Source organism: Limanda limanda, chromosome 22 (genome assembly GCF_963576545.1).
Source record: "Limanda limanda chromosome 22, fLimLim1.1, whole genome shotgun sequence".
In the NCBI taxonomy this organism is placed as follows: Eukaryota; Metazoa; Chordata; class Actinopteri; order Pleuronectiformes; family Pleuronectidae; genus Limanda; species Limanda limanda.
The window spans coordinates 14,959,535-14,976,200 of NC_083657.1; the positions used below are offsets into that span (position 1 = coordinate 14,959,535).

Here is a 16,666-nt window from a genome sequence, read left to right on the forward strand (position 1 = left end):
AATAAACCAATAAGAATTAAACAAAATCCAGATTTACAGTGACTAAAGTGAACTGAGTTATCCTCATATGAAAAGCAGGACCCTTTATTTGATTTTTGACCAAGGGAGAAGTTCTCTATACTCTGCTTTCTGCCGCTAATATCAAGTATTCTCTTAAAATAATTCTTCCCTGACCCCTTACACCAAGTTCAGGGAAAACAGTTCTGTTGTTTTTGTGTAATCTTGCAACCAGTTTAAAACAACTACACACACACAACTGGTTGGAACCATTCATTTATTCACAGCCAAATCTATACACATACATAATGAACATGCATGGATTCCCTTTGTTGTCACTCATTCTGTCACAATCTGTACGGGTGAACTGCAGGTAACGTTATGGTCGTACTAGATCGGAGAAAACACAACGGGATGATTTTTGTGTTGTTGAATTAAATGCATTGACTGAGAAAATGGACAATATGAGACTGTTGCAAACAACGTGAACCTTCTTGTTGTATCGTTAAGGCTGAATGTGACAGAGCGGCAGCTACAGAGCGTCCACAGCCTGAGAGCGGCCCCATGTGTCATCACTCTCTTTACATTCTTCAAACACCACTTGAACAAGTACAAAGGAAATGCGGAGTTAACAAGAATCTAAACAACTTGTTTTGTTAACAACATGGAATCAAACATTTGGCGCATCACATAGAACAGAGATCATATTCAGTTGGCAGCCACTATATTTAAAGTCTGGGATTGGCAGAGGATTCAAGGCATTTTTTAACTATTACAATAAATGGTTGCCATGTTGAGGAAGAAGAGATTGTGAGAATAAAGTCGTAATATTACGAGATTAAAGTGATAATTGAGAAGACATCAATTAAAACTTTTCGTAATGTTGTGACTTTATTTCGAAATGTCAGAATAGTTTTTTCCTCAACAGGACCCAATACTCCGTTGTACCTTGACAACTGCTCGCTGTATTTGTCCATTTAATGTAGTGTCAAGTAACACTTAAAAACAAATCCATCAAATAAAAATCCAATCCATGTTAAATTGTCCGTTAGGAGGCAGCCCTTAGTTCATTTCGGACAAGCAGATGAGACAAGACAAATGTTTTTTTCCTTGACATGTACAAGACACCTCATACTGTGACAACCACTCATTTACTGTCAGCAGAATGAAAAGACGCACACTTGGATAATACTAATAAAAATAACGGCTTATTAAACACTTTCTTATCCACACAGATTGTGATACAAAACCTGCAAAGTACCATAAGTTAAATTCTATACATGAAGAGGTCTGTGCACTTCAAATAAAAAATAGAAAAACTGAGATTTGTGACTGGAGCAGAGCACATTGGTAGCAACATAAAAAAAACAATACTATTTGTTATGTGGCCAATATAAATATCCATAAAAATTCTACATTTGTTTCTCATTTTCCACAATGACCTATATTCACAAATTATATAATTGTTTGTCTTCTTACTAATAACAAAAGCATAACTACACTGGTACGTTAAATGAGAAAGGTTTAGCTGCCCGGTGTCCTCAGGACGAGCATTTCTTTTAAAAACTCACTTTAAAATAAAACTACATGTTGGAGCCGCGACATTTTTTACTCCATCAGCAGAAGAATGCTGCTCCGCTCACACAACCTGTTCACCTGAAACCTGGAAATACAACCAACCACCAACTGCTACTGTTTCCTGTCAGTCAGTCGTAACCTGTGATGTCACAGCACTCAGGTTTTATTCAGAGGTTTTAAGGTTCGAATCAAAAAGAAAGAGGGAATTCTGACCAGTAGATGGCAGCAGTAACCTAAATGCTGGAGAGGGACAGGTTTGTTGACAAGAAGAGCATGGATGGATTCTCCCTTTGGCTCATTCACGTATCCAGCCATGTCCATGAGGCAGCTCATTAACTTTCCATTGGTAAATTACATGACATTTAAACAAACAGTTTGTTCTACATCTGCAGCATAGTGCTAGTTCATTATAAAAACAAAATAATCCTAGAAAGTCCCCATCATCAAAAATAGCTAATGTTTTAAACACAAGGTAGATAGGCTTGTTGTAATTATTAAAGCCATCAGTCAAATTACAAGAAGCTATCTCTTATCAAAAGCCAAACAAACAATAGTGTAAACACAGATCAACTGTGGCAACAAGAACAAAGACGATACATAAATCCTCTTGATTGCAGCACATGGAACTTCATTTAAATCTGTATCTCTAAGGATTCCCTTTATCTACACATCAGCAGTGTTAAATGCCCTAAACCAATCAAAAAGTCAATCTACACACACAAACTGTAAACCAAATAACGCAGTAACACAATCCTATGAGAAATGAACAAAGAGGAAATCTTTTCTAACCCTTTTCTTCAGGCAACATAATAAGCAGTTATCAGGAATATGCAAAATTTCCCTTATTCCTACATCTGAAGGGACTCTTGCCATTTTTGACCAAAACCACTTCATGAACTGAGTGCGTATGTGTGTTGTATTTTTAAAGTGTCACTCGGGTCCTCGGATGACAAAAAAGTAAAGGTCCATTAATCTAATTTTCTCCTGTGTGTGTTTACACCAGCGCTCTCAGCGGGAAGGACAAGCCCGCTCCTAAAGACAGACCCAGGGCCAGGAAGAAGGTCATCAGGGCTCCTGCAGTCTCTGCGTCCTTCGGCTCCACTAACCTGGGGGGGGGAGAAAGAGAGCGAGAGAGAGAGAGAGATTAATGTTACTGATCACACTTAACCAATCAATAAGTGATACATGATCCTTCTCAGAAGACTGCTGAGTCACAGTGAGCATTTAGCCACCTTCAGTTTGATTAGTCACAGTGATGTGATATTGTCATGGCGATCGAGGGGTGATTCCACACCAACACACCTTGTTGGTGCGTTCAAGGACCCTAAGAGACTTGGCTGCTGCCCAGCATGTTAATTAATTATAAGATATATACATATTTAAGCTTATAATTCTAAAAGGTTTTGATAATATCAGGTAAGATTTAGAAAGAAAGCATAGACGAGTGACAAGATACTGAGTCTTGGCCTGAAAATCCACTGTCTACACTAAAAGCCCCAAATGATTGGCTCTTGGCACCAGAGGTTAACAGGGTGGCTTATTGCTAAGCATGAGGTTTTTGTTATCAAGGTTTGTGTATTTTCTTCATTCATAATTTCAGCTTAAATTGTGCTATTCCTTTGTCTACAACTCTTAAACTTATTCTAGTTTGGTGGAGACTTTAAAGCTTTACATGATATTTGAACCAGTAAGTGGTTTTGTTTCTGTGGATGATCAGTGTAAATACGTGGGCTCTTAAAAGAGTTCATCGTGAACCAGTAATATGGTTTAGAACTTTTCATTCCTTCCCACAGCTTCATGACTTGACTGAGTCAAAAGTGATAAGTTACATTATAACTAGTTAACTTTTTTAATGTTGGTGTGTATTTTACATGCAGGTTCACATTTAAAAAAAATCAAAAGCTAGTTGTAATGTTGGTCATTTCTTTCTATTAAAGAGGGTTTAGTAGCTTTTATCTTAGAGCCAAACACAACAAGTTCAGTCCACACCCCTGAACGTGTACTTGCCCAGAACTGCAGTAACAGGTGGGATGTTGTTTGCATCATGGAATGAGATCTAAACCATTCATTATTTCATGACTTCATTCAGCATCAGTGGGTGTGTACTCACTGTGGTGCGTAGGACATGGAAAGGCAGACGAAGTAGCCACTGGACAGGGAGAAGAGAGCCATGATGATAGTGAAAGCAGCGTCATGGGCGAAGAAGACGGGAAGGAAGGAGCGAGTCTGGACGTTGCAAAGCATCAGCAGAGGGATGAACACCACCCTGGAGACGACCAGCGCCGGGAACAGATGAGACTCTTTACGAGGCTGTAGAGGGGACGACAGGAAAGATGGGTTTATATAAGAGAGTATGAGAAGATGACATCAGGTAGAGTGAGGACATTAAGAGGGTCTGGAATTATATTTCCAAATATCTCCTGCAGAGCACCTCAGTCTAGCTCAAAGTGTCTGCACAAGAAAAAACATTCCTGTATGTCAGAAAGATAATGTTGTGATTTGGTACCCTGCAGGAGGATGGACAGGAACCAGACAGAAGGAAAAAAATCACAAAGGAATCAGAGGTAGTGTGGATGTGGGCAACAGGAGGGATTTCTACGTGTCAGTGTGGGAGCTGAGGACCTTCTGACACAACAACATAAAAACAACAAAAACATGATGCCACTTTCTGGCAAAGGGACAACGACAAGAGAGAGTGAGAGATCCCGTTAGGCGTCCAGTCAGTTTAATTTGTTGTATTATTGTTCAACTGGAGGACGACTGAGGTCATTTCCAGTCAAGGACAAAGAGGCAGTGCGTCATGTTCTCTCCATCACTCACTAATCACTGCTCTCACCTGAACGCTCTGTAAACACAGAACTACATACAATAGAGGTTGACAGCTGTATTTACTATGAGACAATAGAAAGGTATCAGCCATCAGAGACCTGCTGTTTTTAAGCAACTTCGTCTTGCCTTTAATATCTGTGGGAGGAATTAATTCCCAACTATGACAAAACAAAAACACATGTCAAAATTATCTAAATTAAAATAATAACTTTACTTATATGGCACCTTTAAGAACAGGGTTTATAGTTTACAGTGCTTTGACAAACAAAGCAGAAAGAGGTGCAATCGCAACAAGTCATTCACACTAATAAACTGTTATGACTCAGGACTGTTATGATGTAGTATTTTAGAGGAGCAGAATGTTTAAATCAGTTGAACTTTGTCCTTGCCCAGTATAGGTTTGCATATGTTTGAATAAGTAAAATAGTGAACATGGCAAACATTACACGTGTTGTGCAGCAACATGTTGCATTTCGTCGTCTCTACGATCAGAGTCACAAGCTTGACTGCACAGCTGAGTCTTAACATAACAGTCTGAGTACTTTGATTTTTTCCGGTATTCAATTTCCTGGATTATCTATTAAATTAAATTACGTCATTAAAAAAATTATTCAACCTTTGACTTTTTTAAAGTTGTTTGTGCTGGACATGTGTAGTTTAGCTGGTTAGCATTTGACCAAGCATCAAAATGCAAATAAAGCTAGAAAATGGCAAAGATACGTCGTTTGGACAAACGTATGCTACAAAGAGGAGTCTGATTATTATAAAACTGAAATTAGTCATGTAATTGATTGAATCTCAGCCAAATACATAGACACTCACCCAGCGTATGATGGTGGTGATGGTGCGGCCGAGCCAGTCGTTGACGTTGAACATTAAGAAGCAGCACACTGACAGAAAGAAGCGGTCTGGTGAAAGAACAAAGGAGGATTTTACATAAGGCCACAACTTAAAAGAGTATAGAGATTGTTACTGCACATCGCTCCATTTATGTTAGACATGTTATGTCTTCTCTCATGAACGTTGAGTGTTATTATCCTGTTGATGATGCACTTCCATCCCTCACTTGAGTCCCTCCCTGAGGATTCGGCATTTCATTCTCTTGTTAAACTGGATTTGTTGTAGTTTTTCCTGGTGCTATTCAAGGGTTAGGAACAGAGGATGTTGCACCTTTATTGTTATGACTATAGGGCAAATTAAAATTTGTGAATCTGGGCAATACATATTCTTTTGTGTATATAGACGTCCAGTATGTGCATGTTGTTTGCCGCAGGAATCTGCCAGAGTTAAACAAAGGCTCAGTCATACCCCATTTTCCTGGGAATGATGTCCTGACATCTGCAGTGACAGCAGGGAAGACAGACAGAGTGACTGTGAACACAAAAGTCACACAGAACGCCATCACCCAGATCTGAAAAGAAAAGAGAAACAGCTTATACACATGACAGGACTAAATGTGCATTCATGTGCTCCTCAGTAGGTCCAACTTCCCAGAGTGGTGAATTTTGTTCCGACTTTGAACCAACTTTGAAATGGAAATGTGAAAAATTATGGAAGCTGTTAACAAAACATGTTGTATTCATTTGTTCTGAGCCTTTTAACAGCAACCTGACACCTCTTTCATTGATTTACATAGTAAAGAAGATCAAGTGAGGAGGTCAGCAACTCTGAGATGTTAAAAATTAATACGGCGTTTACATACATTTATTTAGTCAGGAATTCATTTCACGGATTATTCCAACAACATGTGAACACACACATAGTTACTTTATGATGCACTACAATATCTGACACACAGAACAATTGATTGTCGTAGTTTTAATGACACTAACCTTTTTGAACACCTCTATGACGGAGGCTTTGGCCTGTGTCTTCTCCACCTGCTCCAGTGACAGGAAGGCCTGCTTATTCTCCTCCGGGCTGGGGTCCACCTTTGTCTCGGCTTGTTCGCTGCTGCTCACAGAGCCATTAGCATGGCCGTTCAGGTTCTTGTTCTCCACTGTGATGTTCTCTGAAGATGAACATGTAAACTTGTCTTTATGCTGTCTCAAAATGAAAGTACAAATCCGTACACACAGGGGAGCATTATCTGCGCGCGGAAAGGCATAGTCACAACTAAGCATTTATGCTCTGTGTGCATGGCTGTGTTTCACGCTTGCAACTCGTCAACACCGACAGACAGATGCTAGCTCAAGTTAAATTTTGTGACGGTGGCTGATGCTCCCTTCCTTTGATTGGTCACTTTGAACCCACCAACATCTCTGATCTCTGATCATGTAAACCCCTTCCCCTTCAATTTTCTGTGGCAATTGCAGGCTCGGTTCATATGTTTGAATATTGTGAGACTAAATAAGCCCATTGTTCTTTTTATCTATACAAAACCTTTACTGTTCAAGGTACGCTTGAGGGAAACATGGAATCTGGTTGGCTGCATTGTGTGAGTCGGAGCAGCTCTTTGGGTTTTTGACTATTCAAAGATTATGCTGAGTGTGTGTGTGTGTGTGGGACCGTGTGTCAGTGTAACAGGCTCTGTCTTTGTCCGAGCGCTGCTGGGACTCTAATTGGATAAACAGAGGGTCAACTCACTTAATAAGATAATGTTCCACTGAATTGATTTGATTCAACTAGACCGAACGGCTGAACTGTGAACTGGAAAAGTAAACACACGCTCGCTCACTGTCAAACAAATGTTTGATCAGCTCAAAAGGTCCAGTGTGTGCGATTTAGGTGAAAGGGATCTTTTGGCAGAAATTGAATATAAAATTATCCCAGTGATGTTTTCACTACTATGTTTCATCTAAATTGTATGAATTGTTGTTTCTTCACCCTGAAATGGGCCCTTTATATATAAATACTTTATATGTCCATCTGGAGAGGGTCCTCTATTTGGAGGCAGCCACGTTTTGTACAGTCGTCCAAACTGGACAAACTACATAAACCCCTTTTGAGTTTTTATGACAACTGAAGGTTACCACAGGTTCTCTCTCATGTTTGGAAGGGGAGGGTGAGGGGAGGTATTCAGCTGCAACATGAAACTTAACAAATAGACGTCACAAATATTCTTCACACCTTTAATGCTATTATTATTTAAGAGATCGTACTTCAAAAACTAAGTCAGTAGGTGAAATGAGTGTCGCTTTGAGACAGAATAAATAATTCAGAGAGACAGCTGAGGGAGTTTGCGCAGGGTGAGTTTGGCGATCTCACCTTTCAGTAGCTCGTCTGTGGTGCCTGCCTCATACTTGCTGCTTTTCTTCAGATAATACTGGGCAAACTCCTGCATGGAAACAACAGACAACACAAGTTAGACCTCTGAGCTGTAAAATACACAAACAAAACAGAATACATAGACACAAACGGAAATTATCCTGTTGAGACATGTTAACACAGCACAGGTTTAATGGTAATTCCTATAGAAATTAAGATTCACTTAGTCCTGCTATCATTTGGCTTCTGTTTCACTTCCAGGATTCATCACAAAAAATTAAAGCTACTGAGGTTTAAACAGCTATTCTAAAAATGTTAAGTTTTTCAAAAATATCAAACTATCTAAACCAAACTATCTTAAAAAGTTTGGTTATGTATTTACTGATTTAGTTTAATTTTGAACACGGCAATGTTAAAAACAAACAGTTGCTTCAGTGCGACTGTGTTAAGTTGCCGTTAATTATGTTAATAGCTAACAAAGAGTGGGTTCACAATAGTTTAGTGGAGGTTGAAAGGATTTCGGGTAACGTAGTCATGCAGAGCCTGAAGCTGACTGACCAGTCGAGGTAGAAGCAGGTAGCTTAAGAGTGTGACCACTGTTCCCAGGCATGGTGTAAAGAAGTAGCCCAACGCTGCTGACTCAGAGTCTGCATCACCTGAGTCACAAAGATCAAAGACATGAGTTAGCCACCAGCTGTTGAAGGGAGAAGCTTATAAAAAAAGATAAAACTGCTCATAAGGACCCAACACAAACAGAGTCATCTCAGTGTCTTTGAGCTGAGGGTTGCTGTTGTAATTTGACTAGCTCTACATGCGTTTCTAGGCAACTGGTGGACAAGCACAAAGTGTAATTTTGTGTGGGTGGCTCACTGGCTATGGCGAGCAGCATGGCGATGGCGGCGAAGGTCCCGGCAAGGCCCTGTCCACTCATGAAGACGGTGCTGTACTTCTGAGGCAGCAGACCCACCAGGCCGAACAGACTGCCCTGCAGCACGGCACCGAACGCTGGGAAGAACAAGTGCTGTGTCACTCGACATTTTCCAACTGTGCGCCACTCTCGACTGCTATTTCAGGCTTTCACCCACAATGACTTACAGTTGATGAACCAGATAGTAGCCATGGTTACTGAGAAGAAGCGGTCTGCCTCCATGGGCACTTTGACCAGCACTGCTGTGAGGATGAAGAGCAGCAGGATGAAAACAAGGCTACCTGCGATACGCATCGCCTCCGATATCCTGAAAGAAGAACAGTCGACATCCAGATTAGTGATTTAACCAAGAGTGTGTTGACTTCTACACCAAACTGGAAGAAAACGACTGAGTCAGTATTTTATTCCCCAGAATTAATTAAATCTATGGTGGCAGCAAGGGTGCGAATACAGGCGCACACTCGTATGCAAAAGATTCCAAATGACAGGTACACAGACTAGAGTAAAAGTCCTCGCATTAGAGGGGGAATTGCATTTTATACCACAACTGCAGCTGAACTATATAATCAAACGGTCTGCATGGATGGTAAAACTTTGTGGAAGATAGCACGGGCAAGCACAAGGCAAAGATATACAATGCAGCGACAGAGCAATACACCTTATCTCTTATGTAATTATGATTTGAGTGTAAAAATTAATTTTGTTTCTTTAATAAACTGTCGCAGCACAAATTAGAAAAACATTGGCCACCACAGCAAGATTATTATTGGGAAACACTGAGTAACATATTTGTAAAAGACACTTGGTGTTTAGAAGCAAATTGCATTATTCCAACTGAATATCTTTGTGTTCCTAGATAAACAAAAGTCTTACTTTCTTATGAATAGTTTCTGAACACTGGCCAGGCCCAATGATGACATAATCTTTACTTGGAATCCAGTCACTGACCTGTGGTAGAGGACGGAGTTGAGCAGGGTGAACAGCAGCAGGGGCAGCTGGGACAGCAGGGTCATCCAGTTGTTGAAGTAGTAATCTTTCTGGATCACCGCTGTGCCGTTGCTCCATTCTGTTGTGTTTAGACGACCTTGAAAATACTACAAACACAGCAGGACAGATATTAGATCACCACTGCCAAATCCTACTTCCACTTCACACAAGGATACATGAAATTGGGACTGCATACTACATTAACCAACTATGGAAGATCAGTCATTTTAATATAATCAAGCAGTAAAATATTTCAGTCTTTTCATGTTGTTGTTAAGTATACACAAAATAGGTTATTAATGCAAGGAGTTAGCATAAAGTGGCAAAGACCAACAAATTATAATCATAATACAATCTATCAGTTGTCATGCTTTATTAGCAGACAGGAAACTAATACTAATTGTTACAGTAGCTTTATGACAAAATAAAGCTGTGTTGTCCTAAAATCCAGGTGGCTGATTGGAGCATAGATCCAGATACATGTAGTTCTGGCAACACTGAAATAATCGTCCTCATTTGCTTTGCTGCGTGAGACCTGCAGTGTTCTCACATCTTCTATCAGCAGCTGAAAATATCCCTGACTGTCAAGTGTCAAAGCTTTCAGCAAGAATCAGAGTGGGGTTGCAGCGCTGCACACGTAGGTAACATCCATGTGAAGAGAGGCTTTGCTCAGTCACATGAACATGTGTGTTTGCGCATGACTACATCCACATGACGGCCTGGGTGGATTTATGGGTCCAGAATGCATAACATGCATGATCACTTAATACCATCTCTGACAAATCCAATCCCTTATGTTCCCTTACATCACATGATGTCGTTTTTAGACCGTTTTCAACCATCCAGCATTTGATTCTTTAAGAAGTTTAAGTGAAGCTCAGGACCAACAATTTCTTAAGTCACTGTGGAGAAAGGTTTTTCTTTTGAAGAGGTGATCTAAAAACTGATAAGATATCATCTATGACTGAGTCTAAAACATTGCATGCATATTCTGTCAGAAGTAGATAAATAGACAGACACTTTATTCATCCTGAAGGAAATTTAGGAGAAATATAATGATTTTACCAATGAAGCAGTCATGAAGAAGTTCCATGGTAACAGTGTTCCCAGGCCCAAAATGAAGAAACAGATTCCCACCAAGCAACCCCTGTGAATAAGAAGTGTTACTTGAAGAAAGGTTTACAGAAGCCAGCTGGACATTGCATTACAGTATCATTCTTAAAGAACAGGCAGCCACTATTAACAGCAAAATATTATCTTCTTGTCGAAGGTTACTTTTTTTGTTAATATAGGGTGTAGGCTTTTTCAGCTGCTGTATATTACAAATAGGGCTAGAAACCTGTCACAAAAACTTCATGAGACCATAGCTGTATGTGTTCTACTGAGTGCAATTCTAGTTTTAATTGTTACACCAGCAACATCGTCAGCAACAAAGACAAATTCGATGAGTGATGAGTTTCTCGTTGGAAACTAGTTGTAACTCACCGATCCTGAGGAGCGTCTGTTCCTTCCTTCATCCTGACGTAGGAGGTTCTGGTGAAACTGCGAGGGCAACAGCAGAGAGGAAAGGTTAGCCACATGTCCGAGAACAACTGATCGCACAAGTTTGTTTTCAAGACACTCCTCCGCGGGTTTCCAACTGAGATGCAGGAGTGTGTTTGTCTTCTGAGAGGAGGCTGTGAGGGCTGGTCCAGAGACGCTCTGAAGCACAGCGGTGTGGTACGAGCCTGGAAATAAAGTCTTTACATTGTTTCACCTTGACTTTTGCTATGTTACGTCACATGAACCTGTGAGTATTAGGATGAAGTAACTTGCAGTTTGATGTGTTCAAATTAAATTTTCACACCTGAAAGTCTAGACTTAGGTTCATGATTTTGGTTTGGACAAAACTGAAGAGTCTGACAGTCTGGAACAAACAAATTAGGTGTGAGAGTACCCTGAGGCACCCTGTGCTCTAGTTAAGAACATGAGAATCCACTCCCTGCATACACACACTCACACACATACTGCAGCCCATTGTCTGTAGAGAAAAGGAAGCTCACACACTAAGCGTGCAGAATGGCTGCTTGGCTTGTTTGACTTGGGGGATCAGACTAGATACATAAAATCCAGCTCACAACACACAAATCTTATACAAACATTCTCTATGTTGTGCAGCTCGGAAAGTATATGTGGCTCAAGCAAATAGTTTGTCTGTTGACTGCACTTTCATTTCTATTTCTTCGTCAGTTCAGTTATTTGGATACTTCCCTAAACCTGCCAGTCTACACTTCCTACAAACAAAAACAGGTTTTCCATTCACTCTGTTTTCCATGGATCACAGGTGTTGTACATTAAGTTACAAGCTAGGCTAAAAATAAAGGCCCGTTTATTCCCTGGTGAGATGGTCTCATCTGCGTCTCACTGAGACAGTGGTATGTTCTCAAAGCTTGAAGAATATAAGCTCAGTCAAAGTTCACTGCAGTCTAACTAAAAGCCTGTTTAATGCAGCAGAGCAGAACTAATTACAATGCTCTAGTAAATCATGGACAGGACTAACAATATGTTGTGTTTATTTTACCAACATGTTATTGAAGGATCAAAATGCATAGGAAGGGAGTTGTTATGGCTGAGAGACGGCAACAATGTTTGGCTGAATCAAAGGCAAGGATATCGGCAGGAGGTAAAACTAAAATAATTCATGTTTTTACTGATCTTTTGCAAAAGCCAGTCAAACACCTGGCAGGGGTTTGGATGTGTGCGTTTGTAACAAAGACCCACTCGAATTGACACAAAAAAACATATACTGAGTCCTCTTAAGTTCGGGGCTGAAAGCAGACAAGAGTCACAGCCCCTCGTATCAACAGGAATGTCAGCTGATGTAATCTCACTAAGCCTGATATAAGCCACTTAAAAGGCTGAAGTCATAGGACCGGATGATTTCAAATAACCCATACTTAAAGATACAACATGAAACTTCAGCCACTAGGGGTCTCTCCATCCAAACAATAACAAAAGACGTTGGGAGGCAGCGTGGGATCGTGGGAGTTGTTGTCTTCACGACATTTGCAGATGAAAAACTACCTCAGGCGAAGAAATCATGTTCATGGATTAGTTAATCTTTTTAAGTTTTATTTATGTTACACAGCGAACGGCAATGAATAATGGTGAGTCATTACAAGTGACCATAACAACCAGTGGAAGGGAAAAAACGTCTAACTGGGGAACTGTGTTTTTACATCGTCACGCATTGTTTGACCAGGGAAATACAGCAGAGACGGGCAAAGTGTAACATCCCCCTGCCTTAAATATAATTTCTCTGAATTTTGAAAATTTTTGGACACATTCTAATGCAAGTACACAAGTCAACAAAATATATCACAAAGGTCAAGTTGTTTTCACACATTTAAATGAAGAGTTGATACTTTTTATATCTATCACAGTTCCAAAAAGGGAAGTTTGCTGAAAAAGCTTTCCCCCTGCAGCTAATGAAAGCGAGACGGTTCTATTAGTGACGCTAGTGAAGCGCAAACAACCAGGGGACAGACAAAGCCCATTTTTGGAGGGGGCCGTTTAGCATTCTAGCCCTTTTCTCCACCTTCTTTATTTCTTGGGGCAATCCACCACTCCCTCTCTGTAAGCCACAAAATGTACCAGACAGACAGGAGGAGTGGCCCCTCCAACATCACCGAGGCAAACATGTAGAACTTGAGAAAAAATTTGCAAGTCCTGGGTTAACACTCGAAGCGGGTCACTACCAGCATAGTTGCCTACACAGGCAAACACAAATCATTCTTCAGATGTCAGTCCCTTAGAATGCAGTGGCTCTTTAAAAACACACAAACACTACTGCACCGACAATCCCTCCTGTCTGTATCTTTCAATATACAAATGCACTAACATAATTGACTAACACAAGCAGCTATGTTTTCCTCCACAGGCAGAAATCAATCTGTCTTCAAAAGTCTTTTTATTTGCTGTGCCGGGCAGTTCCACTGATAATTTACTCTGCGTACACACTGTAAGCCTTAGTACTCAAATTTGGATTGTTGTTTTTTTAAAGTAGCTGTTAACATGATCTTTTAAAATGTGGCCAGTATCAGACTCTGATGTGACAGAAGAGCAACAAGTCACACGCAGCACGCTGTGTTTGGTAAACAAGGAGAAGTCAGTAATAAACATGGGAGCCACAGATGTGAGCGCTCGCTGTTCAATGGTCACAGACCGGTTACTTCCTTAAGTTGAACTTGTACAGACCTGTCACCCAAATAACTATGAGGTTAAACCTTCACTGTCCTTCCACTGACTGCCTCCGTCGCAGCTGTCTTCTATGTTTGTTGTCGCCAGGTGACACCCGCCCACTCGTTTGAGTGACGTCGAAGTCGCAGTGAATTCCGATATGGGTCACACTGTTCTGACCATTTAAAAAAATCTGATTCCAAGTGATTTGAGCTGTCATTAATCAGAACTGGGTCACATGGCTGGAGGGAGATCAAATTAGGGCTCTCTGTGCTGCCTGAAAGTATTCTGACTGTCTTTCCTCTACTGACATGCAGAGGAACAACACGCAGGCAACAGAAAACCGATTTCATTTTTTCCCCAATTTCATTTCATTTAGCTGACCCTTTTATCCAAAGCAACTTACGATAAGTGCATTCAACCATGAGCCAAACTCCGAAGTGCTGTACGTAAGTGCCATTTAAGTGCTTCTTGTTTCAATCTGGGTTTTCTTTGTCTGCCTGTCTATAAGTGAGCAAGGGTTTTGCAAAAAGTACTACGGTTAAACTTAGTGGGAGGATGTGGTACGAGTCAGGGGAAAACCCAGAGAATTTTGGTGCAGAACTGAATCAGGGGGCAGATCCAAGAGTTGTTTTTCACTTCCTTTAACGTTTTTTCAAAATGTTCATTATATCTCAGAGTAAATCATAAATAATATAATTTATCAGGCATATTATGTGGACTGATATCTATTGAGAGTGTGTAATTTGTTGCAGAGCCATATAAAATGGCTGATCTAATGAATTTAAATGTGGTTTAATAAGCGAACTGTCGGGCCTTGGCAGAGTGAAAAAGTGAAAAAAATGAATTCTAAGAAATGTAACTCCGGTACCTCCCACTTCTACTAGTCATCTTTGAGCTGTGTCTACGCCATGAGTCGGGTCCACCTGTGGTAAATTCAATTAATTTGACATGACACACAAAAAAGGTGCACACCTGCTCATGAGGTGGAGCAACTCAAAGTAAACATCCACTCCACGAGGTCGGAGGAGTTACAGACAGAGCTCAGAGAGAGCTTTGTGTCGAGCACTTTAACTGTGTCGCTCATATTTAGAAATCCCTCTTTGCTTAATGTGCAGCATCCTCTGTCTTGTGTATGTTTATCAAGACTAGGGGGGGGGGGGGGGGCAAGTTGACCAGCTCTTGTTTTTGCACAAGAATCTAAACATACCCAAGCACTAGCTTTGCATCGCCTACATGCAGACAACAATGAAGCATAGCCTACTTTTTGTTTATTTCAAAGTTGAAATAATGAATTAACTTTTATTCATTCTATTTAATTTACCTTTTATTTATTGTTTAAAAGAAGCCTAAGTGGCATACATTTTTTAATCTGTCAGTTTGTGTGCAGTTGACTGGGGGTATACAATAATAGGGCACATTTTTATTTATCTTCTCTTTTGACTACCCAGCAGTCATTAAGTAAATGTTAATATTTGAAATAAAACTTGTAAAGCTCTAAGTAAATTTGACTGTGTTGTATTTGTACTATGATTCAACTTTTTTTCCATGGTCCAATATTTAAAAAAAATATAACCAAAAGAAATCGCAGGAAATCGTAATATCGAATCGCAATACCCAAAGAATCGCAATACATATCGTATCGCCACCCAAGTATCGTGATAGTATCGTATCGGGAGGTCCCTGCCGATTCCCGTCCCTAATCAAGACGTTGCATCATTTCAGACGGGATCAAGAGACAGACGAGGATCGTGAGTGATCACAGCTAAGATGTACAAAAACAAAATCATTACATCTGTTCCCCACCTGAGGGAAACAATGACTCAGTGTTTCTGCTTACTGGTGCTTTTGGCTTTCCAGTTATGTGTCATGCTGTTTGTAAATGCGTCTGATTCACTGCTGTCTCATCAGATTACCAGTCTTCGCAGTGATCCAGCTCAGTGAGCATGTGTTCGTGTAGCTTCATCACCGCGAGGAAAAGAGAAATACAGTAGTACACCTTTACTGATCAGCTCCTTCATCCGAGTACTGCAGTTGTGCTACTACATAAACACAGACCATTTACTTCCCTGCGGGTAAACAAACGTATTGTGTGTTGATGGTGTACACTGTCACATGTGGACACAGGTCGGTCCGAACTGAAATAAACAACAGAATAAATTACCATACCATCGGTTCCATCCTCACATGAGCGACCGACTCACCGACAGATGCATTGAATAACACAGCAGTGCAGCAGGAGACGAGGAGGAAACCAGCGGACCACCAGCAGCAGCCCCCTCCTCAACACACTACCACAAGCACACAAACACAGACGTTCCGCTTCGAACGTTCCCCCAGCCCCGACCACGGAGACACCGCGGCCATATCTGCACGTACAGAGCTAACGTGATACGGAGCCCGATAATGGTGGCGAGGGGCTCACCTCGGGTTAAACGCTGGTCTTGTCGTCACTGTGTCTTCATAGTGTTTCCGCCGGGAAACCGAGTCTCGTCCACACCGACACGAAGGGAACGACTCGTCTGGAGCCTGGTCCGCGTCTACACGTGGCGGGAATCTGTAGAAATGGGCATGGCCGCGAGCTGCGTCTGTTTAATCTGGGCGTGTCGTCACCATAGACTGTGGTCGTCACCCCCCGAATTCTATCCACTTCCGGAGTAGTGACACGTTTTTTACCCGCGAAAACCTTCACATTTTCGTAGCTAGAGCTCCTGTCAAGAGACAGAAACTCACATATTTATGTATATATATATATATATATATATAAACACACATATATATATGCACATATATGTTTCTGTGTGTGCGTTTATGTATGTATATGTGTGAATGTTTACAAGTATGTGTGTGTCAATTTGTATATGTTTGTATGTTTATATACATATGTGTGAATGTATGTAAGTACATTTATATGTATAAACT

General features: G+C 40.7%; 1 protein-coding gene across 1 annotated transcript; it reads right to left on the reverse strand.

The window, feature by feature from the left end:
* Positions 1–260: 260 nt before the first annotated feature.
* Positions 261–16,321, reverse strand: LOC133028693 (equilibrative nucleoside transporter 2). Its single transcript, XM_061095654.1, has 13 exons — positions 16,170–16,321; positions 11,012–11,068; positions 10,592–10,673; positions 9,488–9,633; positions 8,707–8,846; positions 8,482–8,616; positions 8,170–8,267; positions 7,612–7,681; positions 6,237–6,415; positions 5,713–5,815; positions 5,227–5,312; positions 3,686–3,885; positions 261–2,681 (listed from the first exon to the last, which is right to left on the reverse strand). The coding sequence occupies exons 2-13, from the start codon at positions 11,041–11,043 to the stop codon at positions 2,570–2,572; spliced, it is 1,383 nt and encodes a 460-aa protein (XP_060951637.1). The 5' UTR covers positions 11,044–11,068; positions 16,170–16,321; the 3' UTR covers positions 261–2,569.
* Between the last annotated feature and the right edge of the window lie 345 nt (positions 16,322–16,666).

Excerpts from the sequence above, each read along its gene's own strand:
- LOC133028693 (XM_061095654.1), bottom strand. The coding sequence starts at position 11,043 with ATGAAGGAAGGAACAGACGCTCCTCAGGATCG. Across the intron at positions 7,682-8,169 it reads ACCTGCTTCTACCTCGACTG|GAGTTTGCCCAGTATTATCT; the intron begins GTCAGTCAGCTT and ends GTTTCCATGCAG. Across the intron at positions 2,682-3,685 it reads TCCATGTCCTACGCACCACA|GTTAGTGGAGCCGAAGGACG; the intron begins GTGAGTACACAC and ends TCCCCCCCCCAG.